Source organism: Zalophus californianus, chromosome 12, assembly GCF_009762305.2.
Source record: "Zalophus californianus isolate mZalCal1 chromosome 12, mZalCal1.pri.v2, whole genome shotgun sequence".
NCBI classification, from domain to species: Eukaryota; Metazoa; Chordata; class Mammalia; order Carnivora; family Otariidae; genus Zalophus; species Zalophus californianus.
In genome coordinates, this window is record NC_045606.1 from 83,777,306 (window position 1) to 83,803,398 (window position 26,093).

Consider the following 26,093-nt stretch of genomic DNA (forward strand, 5'->3'; position numbering starts at 1 on the left):
TTTTTTTTAAGTTGCTGTGTCCCGAGGGCATTCTCTTGGCTTACTGCCATATCCCTCTTTTATAGGCTTGGTAGGAATAGGCCTAGAAATATTTTGTTGAGGAACAGCGAGAGAATTTCCATCCTTTTCCAAAAGAACTTCAGGAGTTTCTGGAGGTGGAGCTCTTTCCTCAGAGTCAATAATCCGTAGCATTTAGATGGGGATACACTGGCTATGACTAACCAGTTCTGCAGGTGCAGAAATTAGTCCCAGGCACAGAGGTGAGAAGTAGCTCTGGGGTTGTCACTAGCTTCTTTGAAATCAGGCTTCAGTCTTTAATTCTACTTTCCCAGTAGATGAGTGGACTCTGGAGTTGGTTGTGATTTCTTGTCCTAAGTTTATATAGGTTTTTTAAAATGTCTTCAAGTTACAGGAAATGTGGAAGCATATTTTAAAAAATAGTAAAAAATACCATATGATTTCCTCATATGTGGAACTTAAAAAAGAAAACAAATGAACAAAGAAAAAGACAAACCAGAAAACAGACTCTTAACTATAGAGAACAAACTGGTGGTCACCAGAGGGGAGGTGGGTGGGGGGATGAGTGAAAGAGGTGGTGGGGATTAAAGAGAATATTTATCATGATGAGCACTGAGTAATGTCTAGAATTGTCGAATCACTATATTGTACCCCTGAAACTAACAGAACACTGTGTTAACTATACTGCAATTAAAATCTTAAAAAATAGTGAAGTAAAAACTTTTTTATTTACATACAACAAATAACTAACACTGTTAGATACAAAATATGAGATAAGGAATCCATCTAAGTCCTTTGAGGCTCCAAGGTCTAAGACTAGGGTCCCAGGGGGCGAGAGGAAAATTAGAGGTCTGGACTGAGGTGGGGGAGAAAAGAGACTGACCTTGGGGCTGGAGAGAGAACAGGGTGAAGGCCAACAGAGCTTTATGGGCCCCAGCGTGTGGCCTGGCTCAGTGCCAGATGTCCTTCAGGCTCATGGGTCTGAGGGCAGCTCTGCACTGGGGCGTCTTTGTGTTACGTATCTCAGATGACAACATATTTTTAACCTCAGAAAAGCACATAGGTAAGAAAAAATGTTTTGATCTTTTCATGGCACCTTTCTGAAGACTCCTCTTTTCTCCAGAAAGGCTTCAGCTATACAAAAGAACTATGGTATCTTGTCTGGGACTCTTTTTGCAACCTGACTAAGGGCCCATTGATACTACAGTGGTAGCAGCCAATTCCAAAATCCTCAGCAAGCACATTCCGTGCCCAGAACTCTTAAGGGCTCTCATAAACACCCTAAACGCTCCACCTCTGGCAATTACGAGAATGTTAATTAATATATCATCTGCACGTGGAAAGTCTTCCGGACTTAGTCACGGAAAGGGAGGTGAAAGATGAGGACAGTGGGATCCGCAGACTCTGTCCCTCTACTGAGGAGTTAGAGACCTCCAGCTGCGGCCAGAGGCTGGAGGAAACACCTGAACTTGTGGAATCCCAGTGCCGGGCAGCCAGGACCAAATCCATATCCCCCTAACGTCGGGTACCCTGAAGGTTCCAATCCTGCCCCTCCACCGCCTGTAAATCCTGCCTGTCCTCCAGGCCCCTTTCCAACTCCCCCAGGAGTTCCCCCAGGGGAATCCAGCTTTCCCCCCAGGTGGGCCCCCTCATCCTTTGCCACAACCAGGGTATCCAGGATGCCAACCCCTAGGTCCCTACCCACCTCCCTACCCACCACCTGCTCCTGGCATGCCTCTTGTGAATCCTGTGGCACCCGGCATGGTAGGACCGGGAAGGGTGATGACCAAGAAGATGCGGAAGAAAATGAAGAAAGCTCATAAAAAGATGCACAAACACCACCAGCATGGCAAGCATTCTGCCTCCGCCTCCTCCTCCTCCTCCTCTTCCAGCAGTGACTCTGACTGAATACAGGGCCTGGACCCTTCCCACAAGCCTCGCCAGTTCTCTCCCATCAAGCTTCAGATGCCATCTTGCACTGGGGAAAATTAGCCCTTGTGCCCCTTCTCCCTCATCCCCCCAATCTGAGCCTTACTGTGCTGTTCAGCCCTAAGCGGCTAGGGAGAATGGGAAAAGAATTGCCATGGGCTAGCAAAGACCATCTTCTCACTACTTGGGTAGAACTTTTAGCTGATGAGTTTAGCAGGAGAACTATTTTTTGAGGATGGTGAGACCTTGGAGCTAAATGCCAAAGATGTGTTTAAGATCTGTAAAATGTGATTTTTTTTTTTTAAACTTTCTTTTGTAATACTTGTAGTTGGGAGGTGTTGTGGAAATTTAATTATGGAAAAAAAGAAACTGTGCCGTTTTTGTAATGGTGGCTGGCACACTTTGGTGATTTAGTGGCAAATAGATTTCCCAGCAGCCTTTATTGATTGTACTAACTGTAAGGCTGCTGGGAGGTGGAGTCCATTTGGTTGATAAGCTCTGCTTGCCATTTTGGAATCTCACTCCTTGGTTCAGTAGGCTGGCTTAGGTCCTTCTCGTTCTCCACCTCTCAGTCCAAACAAAGCTTTTTTTTCCTTGGGGGGGGGGCGGAATATATCATCTGCATGTGTCTGAATATGTGAAGTGTTTCATAACACATGTTAAGTAATGATCGTGGTGTCACACACTAGTTGTACATGGTATATGTAAGAATGTAAGTGATCATTTGATTTTGTAGGAATTTAAAGGAGTAAGAATTATGGCAGGAAAACTTAGGAATTTTTCTTAAAGGGAGTGGAAATTGGGTTGGGCCTTGAAAGATGGATAATTTTTTGGTAGGAAGCAGAATTAAAGGCCCAGAGGTAGAAGAGAACTTGGCTCGCTGCAAAAGTTAGTGAGGAAACTGACCAGCTAGGAGGGTGCCATTCGCATTGTCTCCAGGGCTGGGCAGGCACAACTGTATCTGGTGGCCCGGTTGGAGGAGTATTGGCAAAGTGGGGAATAATTAGAAAGGTGGAAATGCTGGACTGAGAAGTTTGGACTTCATCCTATGAGAAATGGAAACTGTAGAAGTGGTTTTGAGAAAAAAGACAACGATAGCAAAGTGGCTGAACATATAGGCTTTGGAACTAGATAAAAATTAGTTTGATTTGTGGCCATATTACTGTGTACTAGCTATATGATTTGGGGAGTCACTTGTTTATTAAGCCTTGTTTTTCTTAGCTGCACAATGGGTATACTAATATTTTCCTTATAGAATTATGTGAGGGTTAATTGAGATAATATACACAGTGCTTGACACATAGTAAGTGCTCAGTAAATTGTATTTGATTGTCATAAGTCATTGTTTCAGAAATTTATTTATTTATTTATTTTCAGACAGCCACCAAAGGGGCTCAGATATTTTTTTTACATACTTTTTTTTTTAAAGTAATCTCTACACCCAACGTGAAGCTTGAACTCACGACCCCGAGATCAAGAGTTGTATGCTCCACTGACTGAGCCAGCCAGGCGCGCCGGGGCTCAGCTGTTTTATAAATGGCAGTGGTATATAGGATGAATTGGGGGAAGAGAGACTGGTAGGCAGACTAGCTGATTTTGTTTTTAAGTGATTTTTAACTTTGTAAAACCAGTTAGTTGACAGTGACATTGGTATGAAGTAACAAAGGCTTAAGCTGTGGTTTTTGAAGTTGGAAAAACAAACGTCTGTGTCACCAGATCTATGGCATTATCACTTACAAGATGAACCATTATTTATGTACCATGAAGACTGAAAAAACATTGACAAACTCCGGCACAGTGCTGATCACTTACAATTTTTGTTTTATGCTTATTGAAAGAGCTCTTTCAAGCTTATTTAGACATAGATTTTAATTGTATTGCATTTTATATAGTACCAAAAAAGGAATGTGAAATAAATTGATATTCCTAAAACTTCCTCACTTTCACAGCCTGGTGCTTCCGAATAATTTCTTGTTGCAAAGTCATCATCGTCTGTGACATTTCATGTAATACTGTCCTCTGTGCCATCAAGAGCACGAGTGATGCTGCATGGCTTTAAAGAGTGCTCTGCTATTGTCTCTAGATGTTTTTCCAAGCTGTGACAAGTTTGATGCTGGTGCTTCTTGATCTTACCAGAAAGATCACTGGGGAGATTATCTAACTGCAACCAAGACTCACATTCCTTTCTCAAATGGTTTGTTGATTGAAAAGGCAAGGGATTGGGGCGCCTGGATGGCTCATTCAGTTAAGCGTCTGCCTTCGGCTCAGGTCATGATCCCGAGGTCCTGGGATCGAGCCCCGTGTCGTCGGGCTCCCTGCTCAGTGGGGAGCCTGCTTCTCCCTCTCCTCCCCACTCGTGCTCTCTCTCGCTATCTCTCTCTCTCAAATAAATAAATAAAATCAAAAAAAAAAAAAAAAAAAGGCAAGGGATCACAGTCATGCTCCCAGGGAGAACAGCCACCACGTTCACAGGTCTATAGCCTGTGACAGCTGTGCCTCAGGTTGTCTCATCCACAGCAGTTGTAAGATGTATCCCAATTTCAGAGGACTGATAAATGTGAAAGAATATGCATCTCAGAATTGATAAGTCAGAACAAATTGAAGCACTAGCTTGATCCTTCTGGGAAACTTTACTGAGCAACCTTAAAAACACTGTGGTCACAGCTAAAGTTATTCTGTTGTAAATTACTTGGAGGAATGCTCTACCAGCAATTTGGTTTTTTTTCTTTTTGAAACTCACGGTATTTTTAAGGCATTATATAGCACTGATAAGTTTAGCCAAATGCCTGGGTATGAATTCCTAGAATTTTACTGATCCATAAAAATGGCCAAAATTGTTTGAAACTAGCTAATGTAATAGTAATAATCTAATGATTTTCTGTCTTTGAATGCCAGGTATTTCCAGCACAGTGAAATTTATTTTTATACTATTATCATTCACTCTTACTATGGGCCTACATACTGATATAATGATTTAACTTGATATATTAAAGTTCAAAGACCAGAACTTACGCTTATAAGATTCGGTGTTTCTCTGGGCTGGTAGCATAAAAACTCTACATAGGATACAGAAACCTAGAAAGCAGAAAATATAAATCCTTAAAGTTGGCATGGCAACGCCAGCTGTTTATGTTACAGTAAATATATTGGCAATGATTTTTGAAACTTTCTTTTTTGTGTTAGAAACCAGGCTACCACTGAATCTCTGGGATGATAATGATTAAACGTGTTTGTACTATTTTTCTTTCATCGCCTTCATTGTTGACCTATTTGGAAGGTTCTGTCACTGCAAAAGTTGTATTTCGTAGCCAACAGTAATTTTTACTTTTCTACATGCTTGAGATGGAGTATGGGAATCTTTCTTTTTTAATCCTCATAATGAGATACTTCTAAGGAAGTTTGTCCTGATTGAGAGTCCAGTCTGGAGCAGAAAACCCAGGCCTTGAACATTGTCATAATTTTTGGATACCTCATTTTCTTTTCCCTTTTTTTCCGAGGATAATGGCTTGATACCTGAAAGCAAGTTAGTTTCCTATCCCATCTTGTTATATTTCCGTAATTTCATGGCTTCTTTGTTATCCCCTAAGGTGTCCTTATCCCACTGTGTATTCTTGTAAGTGAATGAGCCCATCATTGGTGGTTATAGGATCCCGTGTCTGCCTACCGTTTCTGCTCATCATGGAGGAATGTGTGCATGTACAAATGTGCTGCCATTAAGTTCTCTGTCTCTGGAGAGACCTTTCACTGGTAGTGGAAGGAAAGGAGTCAGAACAGTGATATCTGGTTCAGACCTGGGCATGTCGGAGCTACAGAAACATCATGGATTCGAAGGTTACCTCTGTCACCAGGGAGGACCAGAAAGGAGGAGGGCTTGACCCGCGGGGCTCTCTCTGGCCCTGGGCCTTGCTGATAGTGGTACCTTTGACACACAGCTACAATATACACTGCTTGTTTTTCCCTCCGATGCCTTTCAGCCCAGCCTCTTAAGCACTTGAATCACCTGTTGGGTAGTCTGGCCTTGCAGGAAAGTAGTGGCAGTTTCAGATAGGTTGCCTAGAGCTTTAGAGACATAAGTCCTTGGTGATCTTGGAAGTGATTTTGGTGGTGAACTGCCACAGCTAGGTTTTATCAGGTGGCCCAGGAAACGCAGAATAAAGAACACCATTCCTATTAGATCTGGAACAGGTAAGGGGGTCGGCGTTGAATGAGAAAACGTGATTTTAACCAAGAAGCAGTATTTCTGTAAAACTTCCCCTGGCTCCTTTCTACTGTTATTACCTGCAATTTCATCATCTTTTCACTTTAATTCTGTACAGTGTGATGTCTTTGGGGCCAGCGGGTATTTTTATCTGCTAGTTGTAGAAGTGTTTGCTCTTAGGGCTCTGCTGTGGCTGAGGGAGGTAGCCCTACCCCCTCTCCAGTTGCTTGGCACCAACCCTCCCTGGTTGCTGGGCATCTCGTTTACTGCTGCCCTTAATTCCCTGCAGGTGCGTAAGTACAAGAGCATGATCCTGGAAGACCTGGAGTCTGCCCTGGCAGAACACGCCCCTGCGCCACAGGAGGTTAACTCCGAGCTGCCACCTCTCACCATCGATGGAATTCCAGTCTCTGTGGACAAAATGACCCAGGTAAGGGGCGGGAAGTGAGGAGGAGACAGAAAGACAAGTGGCCCGGGTGTGGGCGGGTCTCAGATCACACTTGTCAGTTTTGTGCTCAGTGATAGCAGCGGAGAGAGGCTGGGTTCTGACAGCGAGGCGGTAGCAGCCTTGGGGAAGAGAATGTAGTGTCAGAAGAATACTCTCCTCCTTGGTTGGCAGTTCTTTCCTTTCACTTGGGCCGTTGGGTTAGATAAAGAAACTTGTAGCTCAGAATTGGTTTGCTTGGACAGGTGACTGTTAGGACTTTGATGAGTCACCGTCAAGCAGGGCAAGTAAACTATTAGTCTTTTGGGCTAAGCTGCTCCTCTTTCCATGTAAATTCTGAATACCACCACACTGTCGCCAAGGAAGGCTCCCCTTTCTGGGGAATAAGAATGGAAAACTCAGAAGGACACCCTTCTGAGTCATTGCTTCTCTCCTCTTGCTTTGACGAAGGAAGTCAAGATGTACTTAGCCAGATAAATCAGCATTCCTCAGGAATTTTGCTGAGGTGGTCCGTCTCAGCTTTGAAAGTGATAGCTTGATCAAGATCAAATGCCCTTTTTAATAACATATTTTCCTACCTTATTTCTTTATTGTACTCTTCTCTTGCTAAATCCAGTTGTGCATTTTCTTTCCTTATCTTATTCAGTCTTCCAGCAGCATGTGACACAGTTGATTATTCCTTCCTTTAAAACACTTCCTGGGGCGCCTGGGTGGCTCAGTTGGTTGAGCAGCTGCCTTCGGCTCAGGTCATGATCCCAAGGTCCTGGGATCGAGCCCGTCATCGGGCTCCCTGCTCAGCGGGAAGCCTGCTTCTCCCTCTCCCTCTGCCTGCCTCTCTGCCTACTTGTTCTCTCTCTGTATCTCTCTGCCAAATAAATAAATAAAATCTTTAAAAATAAATAAATAAAACACTTCCTGCTCTCTGTGTCTGACCCCACACTCTCCGAATGTCCTCCCACCTCACGGTGCTCCTTCTCCGCTCTTCCGCTTGCTCTTCCTCCTGTTCTCAAGGACCAGTATTGGCATGTCTGTATCTTTACTTTCTTTCCAAGTGGTCTCATCTGGCCCATGGGCTTTATGTTCCTTCTATATCCTGTTTACAGCCCAGCTTATAGCACTCATTCTTAGATATCCAGTGCCCAGCATGCCCCAGACAGAACCTTCGATTGCCCCACTCTCCACTCCCCCTACGACCCTCCGTATCGGTGACCAGCACCACTGTCCATCTGGTTGCTCAAGTGCCAGCATAGGAGCAACCCTTTGTTTCCCTGTTTCGCCCTCACTCCACGTCGTCTCAGTTCGGCTCTGAGATGTGCCCTGAATCTGACCGTTCTCCTCAGTTCCCATCACCACCCTCGCCCAAGCCAAGTATCTCTCACGTAGAGACTATTTCATTTGATCGACTCTCTTGCTCTCCTTGCCGCTCTTGCCCCGCTGCAGTCTGTACCTCACGGAACCACCAGAGGTTTTTTCCAAAACTTAAATCTGCTCATATCACCGCCTTATTTAAGCCCTTTAATGGCTTTCCACTATTCCTAGAATCAAAATCAGACTCTGCCATGGCCTCTGAGGTCCTGCAAAATCCGAGAATCCAGCCTCTTCCAGCTCCATTCTTCAGTCTCCCCCTCAGTCACTGTGCTCTGGCCACCCTGGCCCTCTTTTTGCCCAACACTTCAAGCCCATTCTTTCGCGTTGGCTGTTTCCTCTGCCTGAAACGTTGTTCTCCCGGATCATTACATGCGTAACCTTATCCTAATCAAAGTCGGCCTCAGATGTCACCTCCTGAGCCAAGCCTTTCTTGATTATCCCATCTAATGGAGCTTCTCCTTGCTACCAAGTCACTGCCTAACACATCCCCCATTTTATTGTCTTGGAAACACTGATTACTACCTGAAATCATCTTACTCATTAACATTTATACTTACCTGGGATCTCTCTAGCTAGAATTTGAGAGCAGGGATTTAGTTTCTGTTCTTTACTGCCATCTACTACAGCTCCCGGCACCCAAATAACCTCTGAATTCTAAATAATAGTATCTGTTCAATAGATGACCTAAGCGTCAGAGTAAAACAAATTCAGCATGGTAGTTACCTGGATTGGAAGTCTTCCAAGTACGTGTTCACAGGCTGCAGACATTGACAGTGCTACTCAGGAGGTGGCCCTTTTTTCCTGCTGAGTCTGAACCTGTAGCTTGGTCTAAAGCCATACAGTATTTTATAAAGCTACATTGTGATCATTTGCTTGTTGGATTCATAGATCTTTCTGTGAACATTTGAAGAATATCTAAATAATGGCTCAAAAAGGAAAGCATTATCTAAACTTTTTTCCTGTCACTTCATACCTATTATTCTGTCCTTAAGACCATTCTGACTAATTAAAGAAAACATAAGGTGAAATTTTTTTTTTTACCTGATTTATGTAAAGAATCTTCTTTGTACCTCAGATATAAGGTATCTATAAAGTTAACTAAGCTTCTGATTAAGAATACTGTGTTAGGCATGTGAGGCATTATGCCCTCTCCTGTGATGGGCATTTTTTCCTTCTTTGTCACATTTGGTGTGTTAGGTTGAAATAATCTGAGGTTTTGATTATATTAAATCATCATGGACAAGTTTCATGTTATGAAACTTGGCTTATGGCCTCAGAAGTCATAGCAAACAGTTTAATTTTCATGTTGGAGGTAAAACATTTGTAACTGTGCTGTTTTCTATTCTTGTGACATATACACTTGGGAGAGCTTTGTGTAGTGATGGATCCAAGGGAAGCTGGTACTCAAGTCAGGGATCAGACTCAGAGGTGCTTTGTTGGGGGCATGCATTTTCTTTATCGTCCTACGTTCCCTCCTTTCCCTTCTCGCCACAGATCATGACCAAAAAGTAATACGTAACCAATAAAACAGATGGTGAGGAGGAGTGAGTAGAGTGATGAAAAGCCCAGCTCCTAATTGAATGGGAATTTCTGAGTATTTGGATCCTGGGTTTTCTACCCCAGATCTTTTTTTTTTTCCCCAGTTGTTTTCCTCAGATCCTTGTTATTAATGTGAGCCAGTTACCTTTTTTTTTTCCTAATTGATCCCAAAACCTTTCATTATTAATGATAGTAAAAGCAGGGTGTTATTTCAAACTAAACCTAGGTAGGAGAGGGAATGAGAATACAAGCATTTTAACACCCTGTCAATAGAAATAATGCAGTGGTATGATCTTTCCAGAAAGCAGGGTGGCAATAGTGTATATCAAAATTTAACGTGTATGTCATGCCCACCAGGCGAGCAAAGATGTATGTTCATGGCACTGTTTATAATAGGAAAATCTGGGAACAAAGTGCTTGAATAAATTATGATAGTGATGTTTAGAATTTACATGAGAAGATGAGCAGCTCCCAAAAGAGACCAGAAATTTACTATTGAGTGAAATATTAGACACCAAAAATGCCAACTTGTTCTCTATTGCAATGGGATAGAGAGTTCCAGTAGTTTTTAACTGCTTATAAAATAACATTTCTTGGGCGCCTGGGTGGCTCAGTTGGTTAAGCAACTGCCTTCGGCTCAGGTCATGATCCTGGAGTCCCGGGATCGAGTCCCACATCGGGCTCCCTGCTCGGCGGGGGGTCTGCTTCTCCCTCTGGCCCTCCTCCCTCTCATGCTCTCTGTCTCTCATTCTCTCTCTCTCAAATAAATAAATAAAATCTTTAAAAAGAATAACATTTCTTATGTACTCTAATTCGAGTGCTTTATTTAGTACTTTGTTTAATGCTTTATATTTTGTTTCTTTGGGAGAGGGCTAGATTTTTTTTTTCTTTCAGGAAATACATAATTGAGTTAATCAATTTCATTTGTTTAAAACATGCACACAAAACTTGTCTCTGTCGCGTGTGTGTAAAACTTTAGAGAGATGTAAATATATTTACTGTAAAACCAAAGTATTAACAGTGATTATCTATGCATGGTGGCATTATGGGTGATTTTTATTTTATTTCTCTTATTAACACGAATTACTTTTATAACCATAGAAACACAAAAAATATTTTCATATTTATATTGAACTTGAATTTTTTTAAGTACAAGTTTGTTGAACTTTATGTTTGGGTGAAGATGTCAACAACTTTTTCTTTCTCTTATTTTTCTCTTCTGTAGCTACTATGTTTTGGAAGGCACACTACTAAGTTATTCACAGGGGTATCTCATTTAATCCTTGCCCTCCAGAGTATATATATAATTCCTCTTTCATAGTCAAGGAAGCAGAGCTCATATATGATCAGTAGCTATAAAGGACCAAGTAAATTTAATTGGACACCAATTCTAGAATTCAGACCAAATGGGTAATTCATGACTTCTTGAAGTGATAAAATTCCAGAATTGTAAAAGTACACTGTAACAGAATTGGATTTGGGTTAACCAGACAGCTCTATTAGTTGTCTTATCTGCCCTGAATGCAACGGAGATGACTAATGTTTATATTGATGGGATCCTAACTCATAAACATAATTCTTTTTTTTTTTAAAGATTTTATTTATTTGAGAGAGAGAGAATGAGAGATAGAGAGCACGAGAGGGAAGAGGGTCAGAGGGAGAAGCAGACTCCCTGCTGAGGAGGGAGCCCGATGTGGGACTCGATCCAGGGACTCCAGGATCATGACCTGAGCCGAAGGCAGTCGCTTAACCAACTGAGCCACCCATGCGCCCTCATAAACATAATTCTATATGCTATCCTAAGATGAATTTTCAGTCATCCAAAGAGTAAATTATATTTGATATTGTTCTAGTGTTATGTGTTCCATTATTTTAATTCCTTACAAATTTGAGAATTAGCCTGGTTTTTTAGAGTTGGAAGGTCTAGTCTCTAGTCCCAATCCTACCACATATAGCCTTGGTTCCCAGTTTCATCTTCTGAAAATGAGAATAATATATGCCCTCCTACTTTATGGAGTCAGAGGAAGAAAAAATGAGGTATTATATGGGAAAGTGCTTTGAAAATGAAGGCATCACACAAAGATAGTATTACCAATTATTAATACTGTTTATATTACCTATATTAACTTTTGAGTAACCTGAACATACCATTTCTCACCCATTTTTCACTTACAGAAAGTTAGTGAACCTGGAATTTTTATTTGGCTCAGCAATGAAGTGGGACAATACAGGTGGCAATATATTGAAAAATTGAGACATAAAGAGAGGAAGCAATTTATGAAGCAAGTTAGTGACAAACAGAAATGGAATTAAATGGTCGAGTTCATATTGCCAGTGCTTTCTCTCTCTCTCTCTTTTTCTGTCTTTCTGTAAAACTATATTGTGATCACTCAGGTTGAGTATTTCAGCTAATCAAAACTAAACATTTACTGTTTTATTTTTTTTTAAAGATTTTATTTATTTATTTGACAGAGAGAGACAGCGAGAGAGGGAACACAAGCAGGGAGAGTGGGAGAGGGAGAAGCAGGCTTCCCGCTGAGCAGGGAGCCTGATGTGGGGCTCGATCCCAGGACCCCGGGATCATGACCTGAGCCGAAGGCAGACGCTCAATGACTGAGCCACCCAGGCGCCCCACATTTACTGTTTTAGAGGAATTTCTTGACTTGCTCTAACAACTATCACAGTTGTCACCTACACAAATTGAAATTACGTATGATAGAATATCTTAAGTTCTATGTGAACTAAATGCTCTGATTCTTTTAGGAAACAGCTCTGTAGTTTTGGTTTTTGTTGTTTCTTATTAATTTTTGGTTTTGGTACAAGTATAATACTATGTTAGTAAATAGAATGTTTACATAAACATTTACTTAAAAACAAACTATTATAAATATATCTTGACCCTGATGAAGTCTTTTGTGTGTGTGTGTGTGTGTGTGTGTGTGTGTGTGTGTGTGTGTTAAAAAATACATAGCTCTGTAATATTTTTAGTGCTAAAATGAAAACTTGCATTTCTAGGCACCTTTAAGAATAGTGACTAGAGGCGCTCCTGGGTGGCTCAGTTGTTAAGCGTCTGCCTTCAGCTCAGGTCATGATCCTGGAGTCCCAGGATAGAGCCCCGCATCGGGCTCCCTGCTCTGCGGGAAGCCTGCTTCTCCCTCTCCTACTCCCCCTGCTTGTGTTCCCTCTCTCTCTGTGTCTCTCTCTGTCAAATAAATAAATAAAATTTTAAAAGAATAAAAAGAATAGTGGCTAGAACTTATCCTACATCTGCCTGCCTCCTGGCTATGAGTTGAAGGAAGTTGAGATAAGGCTTAGCAGAAGAAATCATTAATTTAGTGTAGATTCTGCAACCCCAGAATTAATGAAATCATCTTTTTTAGAGATTTTGAAAGCCAGGTTAGCACAATTTTATAGGATACTTCAGACCAGAAACCAGAGAATGGGCTAAATTGTGCTTCTCAAACTTCAGTGTGCATGAGTTACCTGAAAGTCTTGTCATTTAAATTCAGACTGTGAATCAGTTGGTCTTGAGTGGAACCTGAAAATCTCCCTTTTAGCAAGATCCCAGCCAATGCTGCTACTAATTACCAGACTACACTTTGAATTTAGGAATTACATCGTTGCTTGAAGAGTCTTTAAGCAATGATTATGATTTTGCTAGTGGGAAATCAGTTCTGCTCTTTACCACACTTGAGTCCAATAGGATTCTCTTGTTCTTGGGAAGTTGTAAATCTTCTTGGAATTTGTCTTAGAAGAGATCCAGGCAAAGATTATAATTATAGAAGAAACATCTCTGAAAAGACCAGTCCAGGATTATTGGTTAAAATTCAGTCCTTTTTGAGACAAAGAAGGCACTACATAATGATAAAGGGATAAAATCAGAAATTAAGAGAAGTAACAACTGGTACCATAGAAATATAAAGGATTATAAGAGCATATTGTGAAAAATTATATGCCAGTAAATTGGACAACCTAAAAAAAAAAAAGGTAAATTCCTAGAAACATATACTCTTCCAAAAATTGAATCAACAAGAAATAGAAAATCTGAACAGACCAGTTACTAGTAATGAAACTGAATTGTAAAAAAACAAAAACAGAACACTTCTGGGGCACCTGGCACTTGGCTGGCTCAGTCAGAAGAGTATGTGACTCTTACCCTCAGGGTCCTCCACGTTGGATGTGGAGATTACATAAACAAACAAACAAACACATACTTTAAAAAATAATTAACAAATAAAACAAAAAGCTCCCAACAAACAGAAGTCTAGGACCAGATGTCTTCACAGGTGAATTCTACCAAATATTTAAAGAAGAGTTGATATCTGTTCTCAAACTATTCCAAAAAATAAAGGAGGAAGAGAAATTTTCAAATTCATTCTGTGAGGCCAGTGTTACCGTGATATCAAAACCAGAAAAAGACACTACAAAAAAGAAAACTATAGGCCAGTATCGCTGATGCACGTAGGTGTAAAAATCCTCAACAAAATATTAGCAAACTGAATTCAATAATACATTTAAGGAAAAGATTTCACCATGGTCAAATGAGATTTATTCCAGGAATGCAAGAGTGGTTCAATATTCACAAATAAGTCAACGTGATATATCAAATTAACAAGAGGAAGGTTATAAACCATATGATTATCTCATGAGATACATAAAAAGTATTTGACATAATACAACATCTGTTCATGATAAAACTTTCAACATACTGCGTTTAGAGGGAACATACCTAAACATAATAAAGGCCGTATATGAAAAGTCCACAGCTAACATCATATGCTCAGTGGTGAAAAACTGAGAACTTTTCCTCTAAGATCAGGAACAAGACAAGGATGTCCACTCTTACCACTTTGATTCAGCTTAGTACTGGAAGTCTTAGCCACAGCAGTCAGACAAGAAAAAGAAATAAAAGGCATCCAATTGGTAAGGAAGAACTAAAACTGTCACTATTTGTAGATGACATGGTACTATATATAGAAAACTTAAATACTCCACCAAAAAACTATTAGAACTGATAAATCAGGTCAGTAAAGTTGTAGGATACAAAATTAATATACAGAAATTTGTTGTTTTCTATACACTAATAACAAAGTAGAAGAAGGAGAAATGAAGAAAACAATTCCATTTACAGTTGCACCAAAAAGAATAAAATACTTAGGAATAAACTTAACCAAGGAGGTGAAAGACCTATACTCTGAAAACTGTAAGACATCGATGAAAGAAATTGAAGACAACATAAACAAATGGAAAGATATTCTATGCTCATGGATTGGAAGAATTAATATCATTAAGGGGTGCCTGTCTGGCTCAGTCAGTAGAGCATGCAACTCTTAATCTCAGGATCATGAGTTCAAGCCCCACACTGGATGTGGAGCCTACTTAAAACTTAAAAATTAATTAATTAATTAATATAATTTCCATACTTCCCAAAGCAATCTACAGATTCAGTGCAATCCCTATCAAAATTCCAATAACATTATTCACAGAATTAGAACAAAGAATCCTAAAACTTGTATGGAATCATGAAAGACCCCAAATAGCCAAAGCAATTTTGAGAGAGAAGAACATAGCTGGAAGTATCACAAATCCAGATTTCAAAATATACTACAAAGCTATAGTAATCAAAACAGTGTGGTACTGGCACAAAAAATAGGCACAAAGATCTATAGAACAGAATAAAGAGCCCAGAAATAAATCCATTTTATGGTCAATTAATCTGTGACCACAGAAGCAAGAATATACAGTGGGGAAAAGACACTCTCATCAAAAAATGGTATTGGGGGGATGCGTGGGTGGCTCAGCCATTGAGCATCTGCCTTTGACTCAGGTCATGATCCCGCGGTCCTGGGATCGAGCCCCGCATCGGGCTCCCTGCTCAGTGGGAAGCCTGCTTCTCCCTCTCACAACCCCCCTCCTTGTGTTCCCTCACTCGCTGTCTCTCTCTCTGTCAAATAGGTAAATAAAATCTTTAAAAAAAAGATAGTATTAGGAAAACTGGACAGCTACATGCAAAAGAATGAAACTTGACTGGGGCGCCTGGGTGGCTCAGTCGTTAAGTGTCTGCCTTCGGCTCAGGTCATGATCCCAGGGTTCTGGGATCAAGCCCTGCATCGGGCTCCCTGCTTGGTGGGAGGCCTGCTTTTCCCTCTCCCACTTGCCCTACTTGTGTTCCCTCTCTCACTGTGTCTCTCTGTTAAATAAATAAAATCTTAAAGAAAAAAAAGAATGAAACTTGACCACTTACTTTCACCATACATAAAAATAAAACTCAAAATGGATTAAAGACCTAAATGGGAGACTTGAAACCATGAAACTCTTAGAAGAAAACATAGGCAGTGATCTCTTGGACATAGCCTTCACAACATATTTGTGGATATGTCTTTTCAGGCAAGGAAAACGAAGCAAAAATAAACTATTGGGACTATGCCAGAATAAATATATTTTACACAGCAAAGGAAATGGTCAACAAAACCAAAGGCAGCCTATTGAATATGAGAAGATATTTACAGATGATATATCTGTTAAGGGGTTAATATCCAAAATATATAAAGAAGTTATACAAATCAATACCAAAAAACCAAACAATCCAATTAAAAAATGGGCAGAAAACCTAAATAGACATTTTTCCAAAGAAGACATACAGATGGCCAACAGACATGAAGAGATGCTCAGCACCACTTATTATCAGTGAAATACAAATGAAGACCACAATAAGATATCACCTCACATCTATCAGAATGGCTAGTATCGAAAAGACAAGAAATAAGTTTGGTGGTAATGTAGAGAAAATGGAACATTTGTGCACTATTGGTGGAAATGTACATTGATGCAGTCACTGTGGAAAACAATGGAGGTTTCTCAAAAAATTATAAAAATACTGGGGCTGTGGGGCACCTGGGTGACTCAGTTGGTTACGCAACCAATTCTTAGTTTCAGTTTGGGTCATGATCTCAGGGTCGTGAGATCGAGCCCCACATTGGGTTCTGTGATGCGTGTGGAGCCTGCTTAAGATTCTCTCTCTCCCTCTTCCTCTGCCCCTTCCCAAACCCTTTGCGTTCTCTTAAAAAAAAAAAAGACTCTTTAAAAAAAAAAAAATAGTGGGGCGCCTGGCTGGTTCAGTCAGAAGAGCATGCAACTCTTGATCTTGGGGTCATGAGTTCAAGCCCCACATGGGGTGTAGAGATCACGTAAATAAAAAAACTTAGGAGTTTTTTTTAAAAAATAAAAAAAATTAAAAATAGAAATACAGTGAGATCCAGTAATTCCACTAGGAATTTACCCAAAGAAAACAAAAACGCTAATTCAAAAAGGTATATGCACCCCTGTGTTTATTGCAGCATTATTTACAATAGCCAGGATATGTAAGCAGCCCAAGTGTCCATCCACAGATGAATGGATAAAAGGTGGTATATATACAATGGAATATTACTCAGCCATTAAAAAGAATGAGATCTTGCCTTTTGCAGCAACAGGGATGCACCTACAGGGTGTTATGCTAATGAAATAAGACTGAGAAAGACAAATACTATATGATTTCACTTATATGTGGAATCTAAAAAACAAAACAGACTCTTAAATAGAACAAACTGGTTGTTGCCAGAGGGGAGGTGAGTGGGGGGATGGGCAAAATAGATAAAGGGAATTAAGAGGTACAAACTTCTAGCTATAAAATAAGTCAAGGAGGTGAAACAGAGTAGGGAATGTAGTCAATAATGTTGTAATAACATTGTATGGTGACAGATGGTGAGCACTTATTTTGGTGAGCACTGAGTAATATATAGAATTGTCAAACCAGTATGTTGTACACCTAAAACTAATATAAATATTCTATAGTAATTATACTTTTTAAAAAATCTACTACTTTTTCCCTTGTCCCCTCCCTTTCCTCACCTGAACTTATGTCCTCCTCTTACTCTCACTGGGGCAATCTTTGTTGCTTTAATAGTCCCTTGGGGCGATGATGCAGGAGGATAGTAATTCCTCACCGGTTTTCAGGAAGAACCTTAAGAAACATTCAGCACAGTGATTGCTTCATTAGGAAGAAGTTATTCACAGGTCTTGACATGTTTTACTTAGAAAATATTCATCAACTGTCAATTTAGGTTTTTTGGGTGTTGTTTTGAAAAAGCATAGGTCTGGCCTCCTACCCAAAGAGTAGAAACAGTATACTAAGTGAAATAAACCAAACAGAAAAGATAAATATTGTGTGTGATTCTGCTTAAATGATGTATCTAGAATGGGCAAATTCATAGAGACAGAATATAGAGTTTACCAGGGCCAGGGAAGAGTAGGAATGGGGAGTTATTGATAAATGCATACAGAGTTTCTGTTTGGGATGATGATGAATAAATTCTGGAAGTAGGAGCGATGGTTATATAGCATTGTGAATGTACTTAACGCCACTGAATTGTACATATTAGAGTGATAAATTTTATGCTATGTATATTTTATGACAAAAACAAATTTAGTAGAGTTGTCTTCAAACTTGGCCACATAGTAAAATCACCTGGAGAACTTAAAGTCCTAGTGCCCAGGCCATACTCCAGACTAATTAAATCAGAATCTTTGGGAATGAGATCCAGGCATGTATAGTGTTTAAACTCCCCAGGTGATTCCAGTGTGCAGCCAACTTTGAGAACCACTGTTGTAGATAATAGTCCTAAATTACTTCTCCCTACTGTAATGTCAAAACCGATATGCAAAGTAGGCTTTTCCTACCATCTAAGATTATCAAAAAATGTTTATATGATGCCATTCAACATTTTGTAAATATTAGGTATGCAGGATGAGATTGAGAATAACAAAATTATTGGTAACAAAATTACTGAATTCTTAGGTAGAACATAGCATATTTTGAGTAGAGTAAAAGAGTAATGATATATTTAGGAATACTAATAGAAGGCATATAAAGGCCTATAAATTCCATATGCAGGATACAACTAGACTAGAGGAAAATATTTGCAGATTATATGGCAAGTAGTAATATCCAGAACATATTTATGTCCTTCAAATTAATAAGAAAGATAATTAGAAAAATAAGCAAAGCATTCTGAACAGTTCACAAAAAGAAAAAAAAAAAATCACTAAATATATAAAAAGATTCTCAACCTCACTAGTAATGAAAATTAAAATAATTACCATTTCCCCCACATTCGATGAATCAAAATAAGAAAGCTGGATAATAAAATTTGAGGGAGGGTGTGAAAAAAATGGGTCTTGTGTGTATTGTTGATGGGAGTGGTATTGGTACTTTTTGGAGGACAATTTGGCAGTGTCTATTAAAATGTTAAATGCAGGGGCACCTGGGTGACTCAGTTGGCTAAGCATCCAACTCTCGATCTCAGCTCAGGCCTTGATCTCAGGGTTGTGAGTTCAAGCTCTGAGTTGGGCTTCATGCTAGGCATGGAGCCTACTTAAAAAAAAAAAAAAATTAAATGCATATGCCTTCTAACCAGCTATTTCACTTTGCTGCTAGAGAAATACCCACACCTATGCACAAAGAAACATTTTTACAAGCACTGTAAATAAATGCTTATCAGCAGGAGAATGGTTAAATAAAATGGAAAAATCTATATCATGGATACTAGGGAACTACTTTTTCTTAAAAATGAGATTATTCTAGTTGTACTACCATGAGAAGATCTCTGTGACAATATGTTGAGTGGAAAAAGTGAGCTGTAGTAAAATATGTACAATATCATACCATTTGTGTTTTCTTTCATCACTTTAAAACTGCTTTTCAGGGGCGCCTGGGGGGCTCAGTCGGTTAAGGGTCTGCCTTCGGCTCAGGTCATGATCCCAGGGTCCTGGGATCAGACCCGCATTGGGCTCCCCACTCAGCGGGGAATCTGCTTCTCCCTCTCCCTATGCTGCTCCCCCTGCTTGTGCTCGCTCTCTCTCGCGCTCTCTGTGTGTGTGTCAAATAAATAAATAAAATCTTTAAAAAATAATAAGAAAAATAAAACTGAGCTTTTCCATCATATATTTATGTAAACACATAGAATTTGGCCTATAAGGAAGGATGTTCTGCTGCTGACAGGTGACTGGATTGATTGGCGAAGGTATCAAGAGGACTTTGTTTATTTAGATTTTTGTACAGAGGAGTACAGCTGAGATGAGGTAGCAGAAATGGACCAATCTGAGACTCCTTCAAAGGGAAGGTAGAATTTTAAGAGCAATTTGATGAATGCGAGGGACAGTTTGGTAGGTTGATGGGGTATGAAGACAGACAACAGAAGGGTTGGCTTGAGAGAAGAGTCTCGAAATGAGTGTCTTCATTGACTGTCCCTCCTATTCTCTGAATTTATTTTTCCTTCCAAACTTGTTCTTCCCATGTTTCTATGGGAATATGTTTAATGAGGAAATGAGATTAAAAGAAGCCAGTGTTTCTGCTGGTGCTACCAGGGAATGGGGGATGCAGGATTGGCGTTTCTAATAAGGAAAGTCACTTTCATTATCTCTGTGAACCAGAGGTCAGTGGTAGAAATCATTTTAAATAGCAAAAAAATCATTTTGCTTTTGCTTTCTAGTACCCTTTAAATATCCATTTGAATATAATTGAGTCTGTTGACTTTTAAGTTAAAATAATGAAGCCACAGTCTGAAAATTCTCCAGTCTTCCTTCTCTGCCACATTCCTGTTTCCCTTATAGGCTATAGAAAACATGACCTGCCAACACAATTTGATTTCAGCAGCTTTCTCTTGAAATTTATTACATATACTTTCATCTTTTAAGTAGATGGGGAGTTGGCAAACGTCTTGAGAAGCCTTTTCTTGGTAACTGAATCAAAATAGACACCAGGGGCCTCAAAAACCCTAGGACTTGGGTACAAGCACACAAAGATGGAATGAGAGAAGATGGGCACTTGGGAATGTGTAAGGGCAAGACAGCAAAGAACCTACTGAATTTACGAGTGGAAAATTTCTAACGTAGTGGGAATTGTCTCATTCGGGTTGGATTAAACTTTTTAGAATTTCAGATTCAATCTTTTTTAAAACCATCTATGGTTTCTACATAATCTTCACTTTTGACTGCCACTGGCAGGAATTTGATACCATTTTTCTTTGCTGAATGTGCCCTGGAAGGAGTGGTACTTTCTACTCTTTGCTGGTTTGGGGTGGATTTCCTGACCAAGCGGGGCACTTTAAGCCCATATAGAACCCTAAATAAGAATGAGAGGCTCGGAAAGCTTACTGCAGCCCAATTAAAGGACAGCCTGAGAGGGTAGGCTTTACCTTTGCTGATCCTGTTGATTGTCTCCTCTGGGGATTAAAGACAAACCTTCCTTAACAAGCACATTGAGTAGCTTGGGTTTCCAAAACTCTCCAGGACCAGTAATTAATCCAGCTGGTAATGAGAGCACAGTGAATTCTGGAAAGAAATCATTTAACTCTTTCTATACTGAATAGTTCATTTTCCCTTAATGATAGTCCCTTTAGCCTTCGCACTGTTTATTTGGGACAGTATAAAATAATAGTCTGGTGGAAAATCGTCTTTTTCAGTGAAGTCACATCATTTCTATGCATTTAAAAGCAAAGAATGGTCTTCATCCCCCAAATGTACAGACTTGAAAAGTCAACTTTTATAGTAGAAAGTGCTTTTTACCTCTTGTTTTGATATCGGGGCAAATTTATACATTTGATAATTAGTAAAAAGTTAAAATCTACCTCTGAGTTAGAACTTGTATACCAGCAGTTAAATTTCACTCTGGTCCCATTTTTTAATTTTTGGTGGAGTTTTGCCTGTGTACGCAACCTTCCCTGTGTGTTGCTTGTTTCTCCTACTCTCTTCTTCCCAAGACTTTGAGACATTTCCATCCAGAGATTTCTAGCACATGGAACATCTCTGACAGCTGCCTAGTTCTAGTTTTCTCTTCTAATTATGGTTACACTTGAGTCCCATTTTCTGATGATTTCCATTAGTAATCTGCTTGTACACTTTAAAAAAAAATGCTCAAATATCCCACAGAAAAAATTGCCTAAACCATCTACGCATTGGGGCGTGTTGGTAACAGCTTAATTCCTCAAGGCACGGAATTGGCCTCAGTGGTCACTTTTTGATTCTAGCATTCTTTATTTCTCATCTTGAGCCATGTTTACACAGATACATATAAACTCATACTTCTATCTCCTTCTGCCTTTTTCCCCATACCCACCATACCCACCTTGGAAAACTAAGGATAAATGTCTTTCCATACATCACAATGTGTTTAGTACTAGAAAACCATTTCAGAACATTTTTGACTTTTTCTTTGAATTTGAGAAAAGGGCTGATGACTGAAGTAATAATAGTAAAACTGCTATTAAGTCAGTGCAACTATGTGTATATATCCCCACTATCTCTGATCCTTTGAATTGACCCTGTATACTTGCCATTAGCATTTTGCAGTTGAGAAAATTAACATTCAGAGAGAGCTGGGATTCAGAGCCAACTTGAGTCTGGAGTTTGTGTTCTTACTGACTGATTGACAAGAAGTTGACTTAAGAAGTAGTCAAGAGATATTTCACAAAGAATGTGGGATTTGCTGGGCAACAAGGAACAAGTGTCAGCATTGGAACAGTAGCTTGAGAAGGTGCTCCAGTAAGGGAAACAAATCAAAAGGATAAAGCAGGAATGAGTTCAGTTCATAGATAGTGCAGAGATTCACCTAAATAGGACCAAGGCTGCCTGTTGGCAATTAGCAGGAACTGAGTGTGCTGGGAGGCTGGATTGTGGCGGGCTGGAAAAGCTAAACAGAGGAGTCTAGTTTGGTTGCTAGTAGTGAGAGGCCATTTGAAAGTTTTTGTTTTCGTTGTTCTTTTTTTTTTTTTTTGAGCATAGGATCTGTGCAGCATTTAGGGAAATCTGTCTGTCAAGGATGCATGGGATGAGGAAGAAAGGGGAGAACCTGGAATTCCATAAGAAGGTCAGCTAGAAGGATGCACTAGCCTTGGGCTAGGAAGTGGGGATGAAGGTGGGTCTGGAAAAGAAGAGATGGAGAGCACAGACATTTCAAAGAAGAAAGAATTGAACTTGCAATGAGTAGCTAGATGGGTGTTGAAGGAAAGAGGTAAAGCTGACTGAGATTTTGAGCTTGACTGTCTAGGGAAAGAAAGTGGGGTTCTACTAGCAAAGACTAAGACTGAGAAGACAGGTAGTTGGAGAGAAGGCAGAGGAGGGTTTTAAATGAGTGTGCACTGCCCACACTTCCCGCAACCTGTGAGTCCTTGAAACCCAGTGAAAGCCTGATGTGAGAGAGCCAAAAAAACAAGACAGGATGGAAGGTGTCTGTCACCAGGTGCCAGGGTGACCCAGGGCTGAAGAATGTGGGAAACCATGATACGACTGGGTGCGGGATCAGAAGCTCAAAGTCATCAGAATTGGAGAATGTATGGGGTTCCAGGTGGTATTGGAGCAGACTCTTGGTAGCCAAGTGTTTTTGACAGCGAGTTCTTCTGGACACTGTAGTCTTATGTTAATTTAGAGCTGTTGAGGGCGCCTGGGTGGCTCAGTTGGTTAAGCGACTGCCTTCGGCTCAGGTCATGATCCTGGAGTCCTGGGATCGAGTCCCACATCGGGCTCCCTGCTCAGCAGGGAGTCTGCTTCTCCCTCTGACCCTCTTTCCTCTCATGCTCTCTATCTCTCATTCCCTCTCTCAAATAAATAAAAAAAAAAAAAAAAAAAAAAATTTAGAGCTGTTGAGCCTTACATCATTATCTCCAGACTCTGCTAGGTATGGATATTCAGAACTCTCCTTTTGGAGAGTGTTAATGGGATTAAAAGAAAAGAGAGACTTGTGAAAGTGTGTGGTATCAGTTTATTTTTGCATCTGAGAAAGCCATTATTTTTTTCCCTTGAAGAAACGCAAATATTGTGTGTGAGGATTAAGGCTTTTCCTTCTCCCTGTATCTGAGGCAAGAAAAAGACACCCTCCCAGGAAAGCAGGATAAAGGGGAAAATGACTTTGAGATGCACTTTCTTAAAATAACTGAAGGAGTGACCTCATGAGCCAGCGGATAGCCTGGGTTTGCAAATGGATACTTTCTATTAGCCTGCTGCTTGATGCCGCAGAGCCAAATATATACAGAGTGTATTATATCATATCCTGTAGGCAGGAGACTGTCTGGGAGAGGTGGACTTGGGGAGGTGAAATGGCAGGCTCCGCACAAGGATCGATGATGTAAATACAGTCAACCAGAGCTCTCCTCGTTAGGGGAAGCATTACTGATTTGGGTTCATGATTCCCTCTTATATAATAATTGGTATCAGCTTCTGGTAAAATAATATTCAAATAAGAACACCTGATATCTCAATAGGCTCTTGAATGTAAAACTGGTGTTGTGCTCATTCTCCCATTAATACTTAACCATTCCCATTTCTGTTTTCTTTTTCTCTTTTATTACTGCAAGCCCGTGTCCTTGGGTCTGACTCATTGCTAAAATTGTCTTCTCCTTTTGGTCTTGAGCTGTAGGGGCAGCATAGATGTGTCCTTAGTTGGAGGATACTGCTTCTCTCTGGAGTGTTGCAGAGGTTAAAGGGAAAGCAGTAGGTCCAGGGAGGAACGTTATAACTTGATAAACTGCTTCTCTTGCCAAAATTCATTGTCAGCAATTAAGAGTATTCACAAAGTAAGCTCCCCTTCTCCTCCAACATACACACTCAGTGTGGTTACTGTGCCAAGAGATAAAGAATGGCAGTTGTCTCTGGTTTAACACCTGCCTGGTCTGGATTCGATTTGTGAAATAAATCTGAATGAAGTCCATAATGTGTTTAAGATCACATATGCTCACTCTATGTGTATGTCAGACTCAGAGACATTGGCCTGGCATACCAGAAACTTTCTGGAAAAGCTTTAGGGTTATTTTCCCTTTTTATTAAGTAGACCCTATTTCCCATTTGTAACCAACCACCTTCCTGAATGTTCTTACTGTTTATAGTTTTTCGTATGATTCTCTGGGGTTTTCCAGATGCACAGTCATATCATCTACAAATAGTGATGATTCTACCTGCTCCTCACCTCTTATTTCTCTGATCTGTTTGCCCTGGTTACTACCTCCAGAACAATGTTGAAAACACATCGGCTTTGTTTGACACCTTAAATGTGTGGAAAGCTGCTGTAGGATGGAAATGAGAGAAATAGCATCCATAGTATCTTAGGCAGAAATCAGACTCGTTGGCAGGTATTCTTGATCTTTTAGGGCCAAGTCAATGAAATATAGCTTAAGGTATACTTTACCAACATATGTATAATTCTCAGCCACCCATGGAGCTATGGTGACCTGTGGAAAAACAACGGGTTCTCATCAGTCACATTTTGGAATTCTCTGGGACCCTCCAGGAAGGCTCTCTGTTTTAGACACAAGCACACCCCAGATGTTTTTCATGACTGCTGATGACCACACTCTTGTCTTCCAGGCCCAGCTTCGGGCATTTATTCCAGAGATGCTCAAGTACTCCACAGGTCGAGGAAAACCAGGCTGGGGCAAAGAAAGCTGCAAGCCCATCTGGTGGCCTGAAGATATCCCATGGGCAAATGTCCGGAGTGACGTCCGCACAGAAGAGCAAAAGCAGAGGGTGAGGGTTTCTCAGACCTGTTGCTTTTCCACACTGAATCAACTACCTCAATTCTGGGGGTTCTACTTCTTATGCTAAAAAGTCTAAAAACATATGTGTGAAAGTCAAACTTGTCTCCCAGAAAAGCTTGATACTGTCTGATTTGTAGCCTTTCCCATTCCATCACTTCATCAGTATAAAGACTCAGGGCAGGTCCATGAGTTTACACTTCTCTCTGCCTACTTGCCTTTTGGAGCAGTTTTAATATTATGAGGTGCTTGGAAAAACTGAAGAAACGTTAAGAAGAAGTATTAATCACTCTGAAGACTTAGAAGATGTCCTTATTTCTGGTTAGCAGGAACCACTGTTGAGAAATATAAATATAGAGTTAAAGAGATGAGAAGTTGGCTGAGTCTGATAATGATACTTCTTTTTAAAAAGATGGGCTCAACTAGATGTCATCCCTTGCTTTTTCTGCATATTTGTTTTTTAGTTAGCCTGGAAGTTTATTGAGAATCTTAATATAAAATTCTTGACAAAAGAGTCAACTTCTTTTGTGAGTTGGCCTCAGAAAAACCCAAAAGCTAAACCAGGCTTTGATCAGGAAGGAAACTAGTAGGAAATCTTTGGTGCTTGGTGCTGAATTTCTTTGTGCCACAATCAGTCTAAGGGAAATAACCCTAAGGGAGCTTATTCTGTACAGGTTTGGTTTGGTTTGATAAATAAGCACCTGCTTATTCCATAGTGGGGCTGAATAACCAACATTCTTTGTGACTTTAATGTGCTTGTCTGGTCTTTTGGTGACAGGTTTCATGGACTCAGGCACTACGGACCATAGTTAAAAACTGTTATAAACAGCATGGGCGGGAGGACCTTTTGTATGCTTTCGAAGATCAGCAAACACAAACACAGGCCACAACCACACACAGTATAGCCCATCTTGTACCATCACAGACCGTAGTCCAGACCTTTAGTAACCCTGATGGCACTGTCTCACTTATCCAGGTGAGTAAACCTATGGTTCTCAGATTGTGGCTTCTGAGGTGGATCAGCGGGCACCTCACC

The 26,093-nt window shown here is 40.3% G+C and overlaps 1 protein-coding gene and 1 pseudogene across 5 annotated transcripts in view; both read left to right on the forward strand.

Moving 5' to 3' along the window:
• Positions 1-26,093, forward strand: part of NRF1 (nuclear respiratory factor 1) — a 147,920-nt gene that overhangs the window by 74,088 nt on the left and 47,739 nt on the right. For all 5 annotated transcript variants that reach the window (XR_003516318.1, XM_027572971.2, XM_027572973.2 and 2 more), the window contains exons 5-7: positions 6,435-6,575; positions 24,891-25,049; positions 25,836-26,033. Coding sequence is in view for 4 of the 5 variants with exons in the window: in XM_027572971.2 (XP_027428772.1) it covers positions 6,435-6,575; positions 24,891-25,049; positions 25,836-26,033 (498 nt within the window). In the remaining variant the exon portion in view is untranslated. The remainder of the gene's footprint in view (positions 1-6,434; positions 6,576-24,890; positions 25,050-25,835; positions 26,034-26,093) is intronic.
• On the forward strand, positions 979-1,926 carry LOC113911788 (annotated as a pseudogene).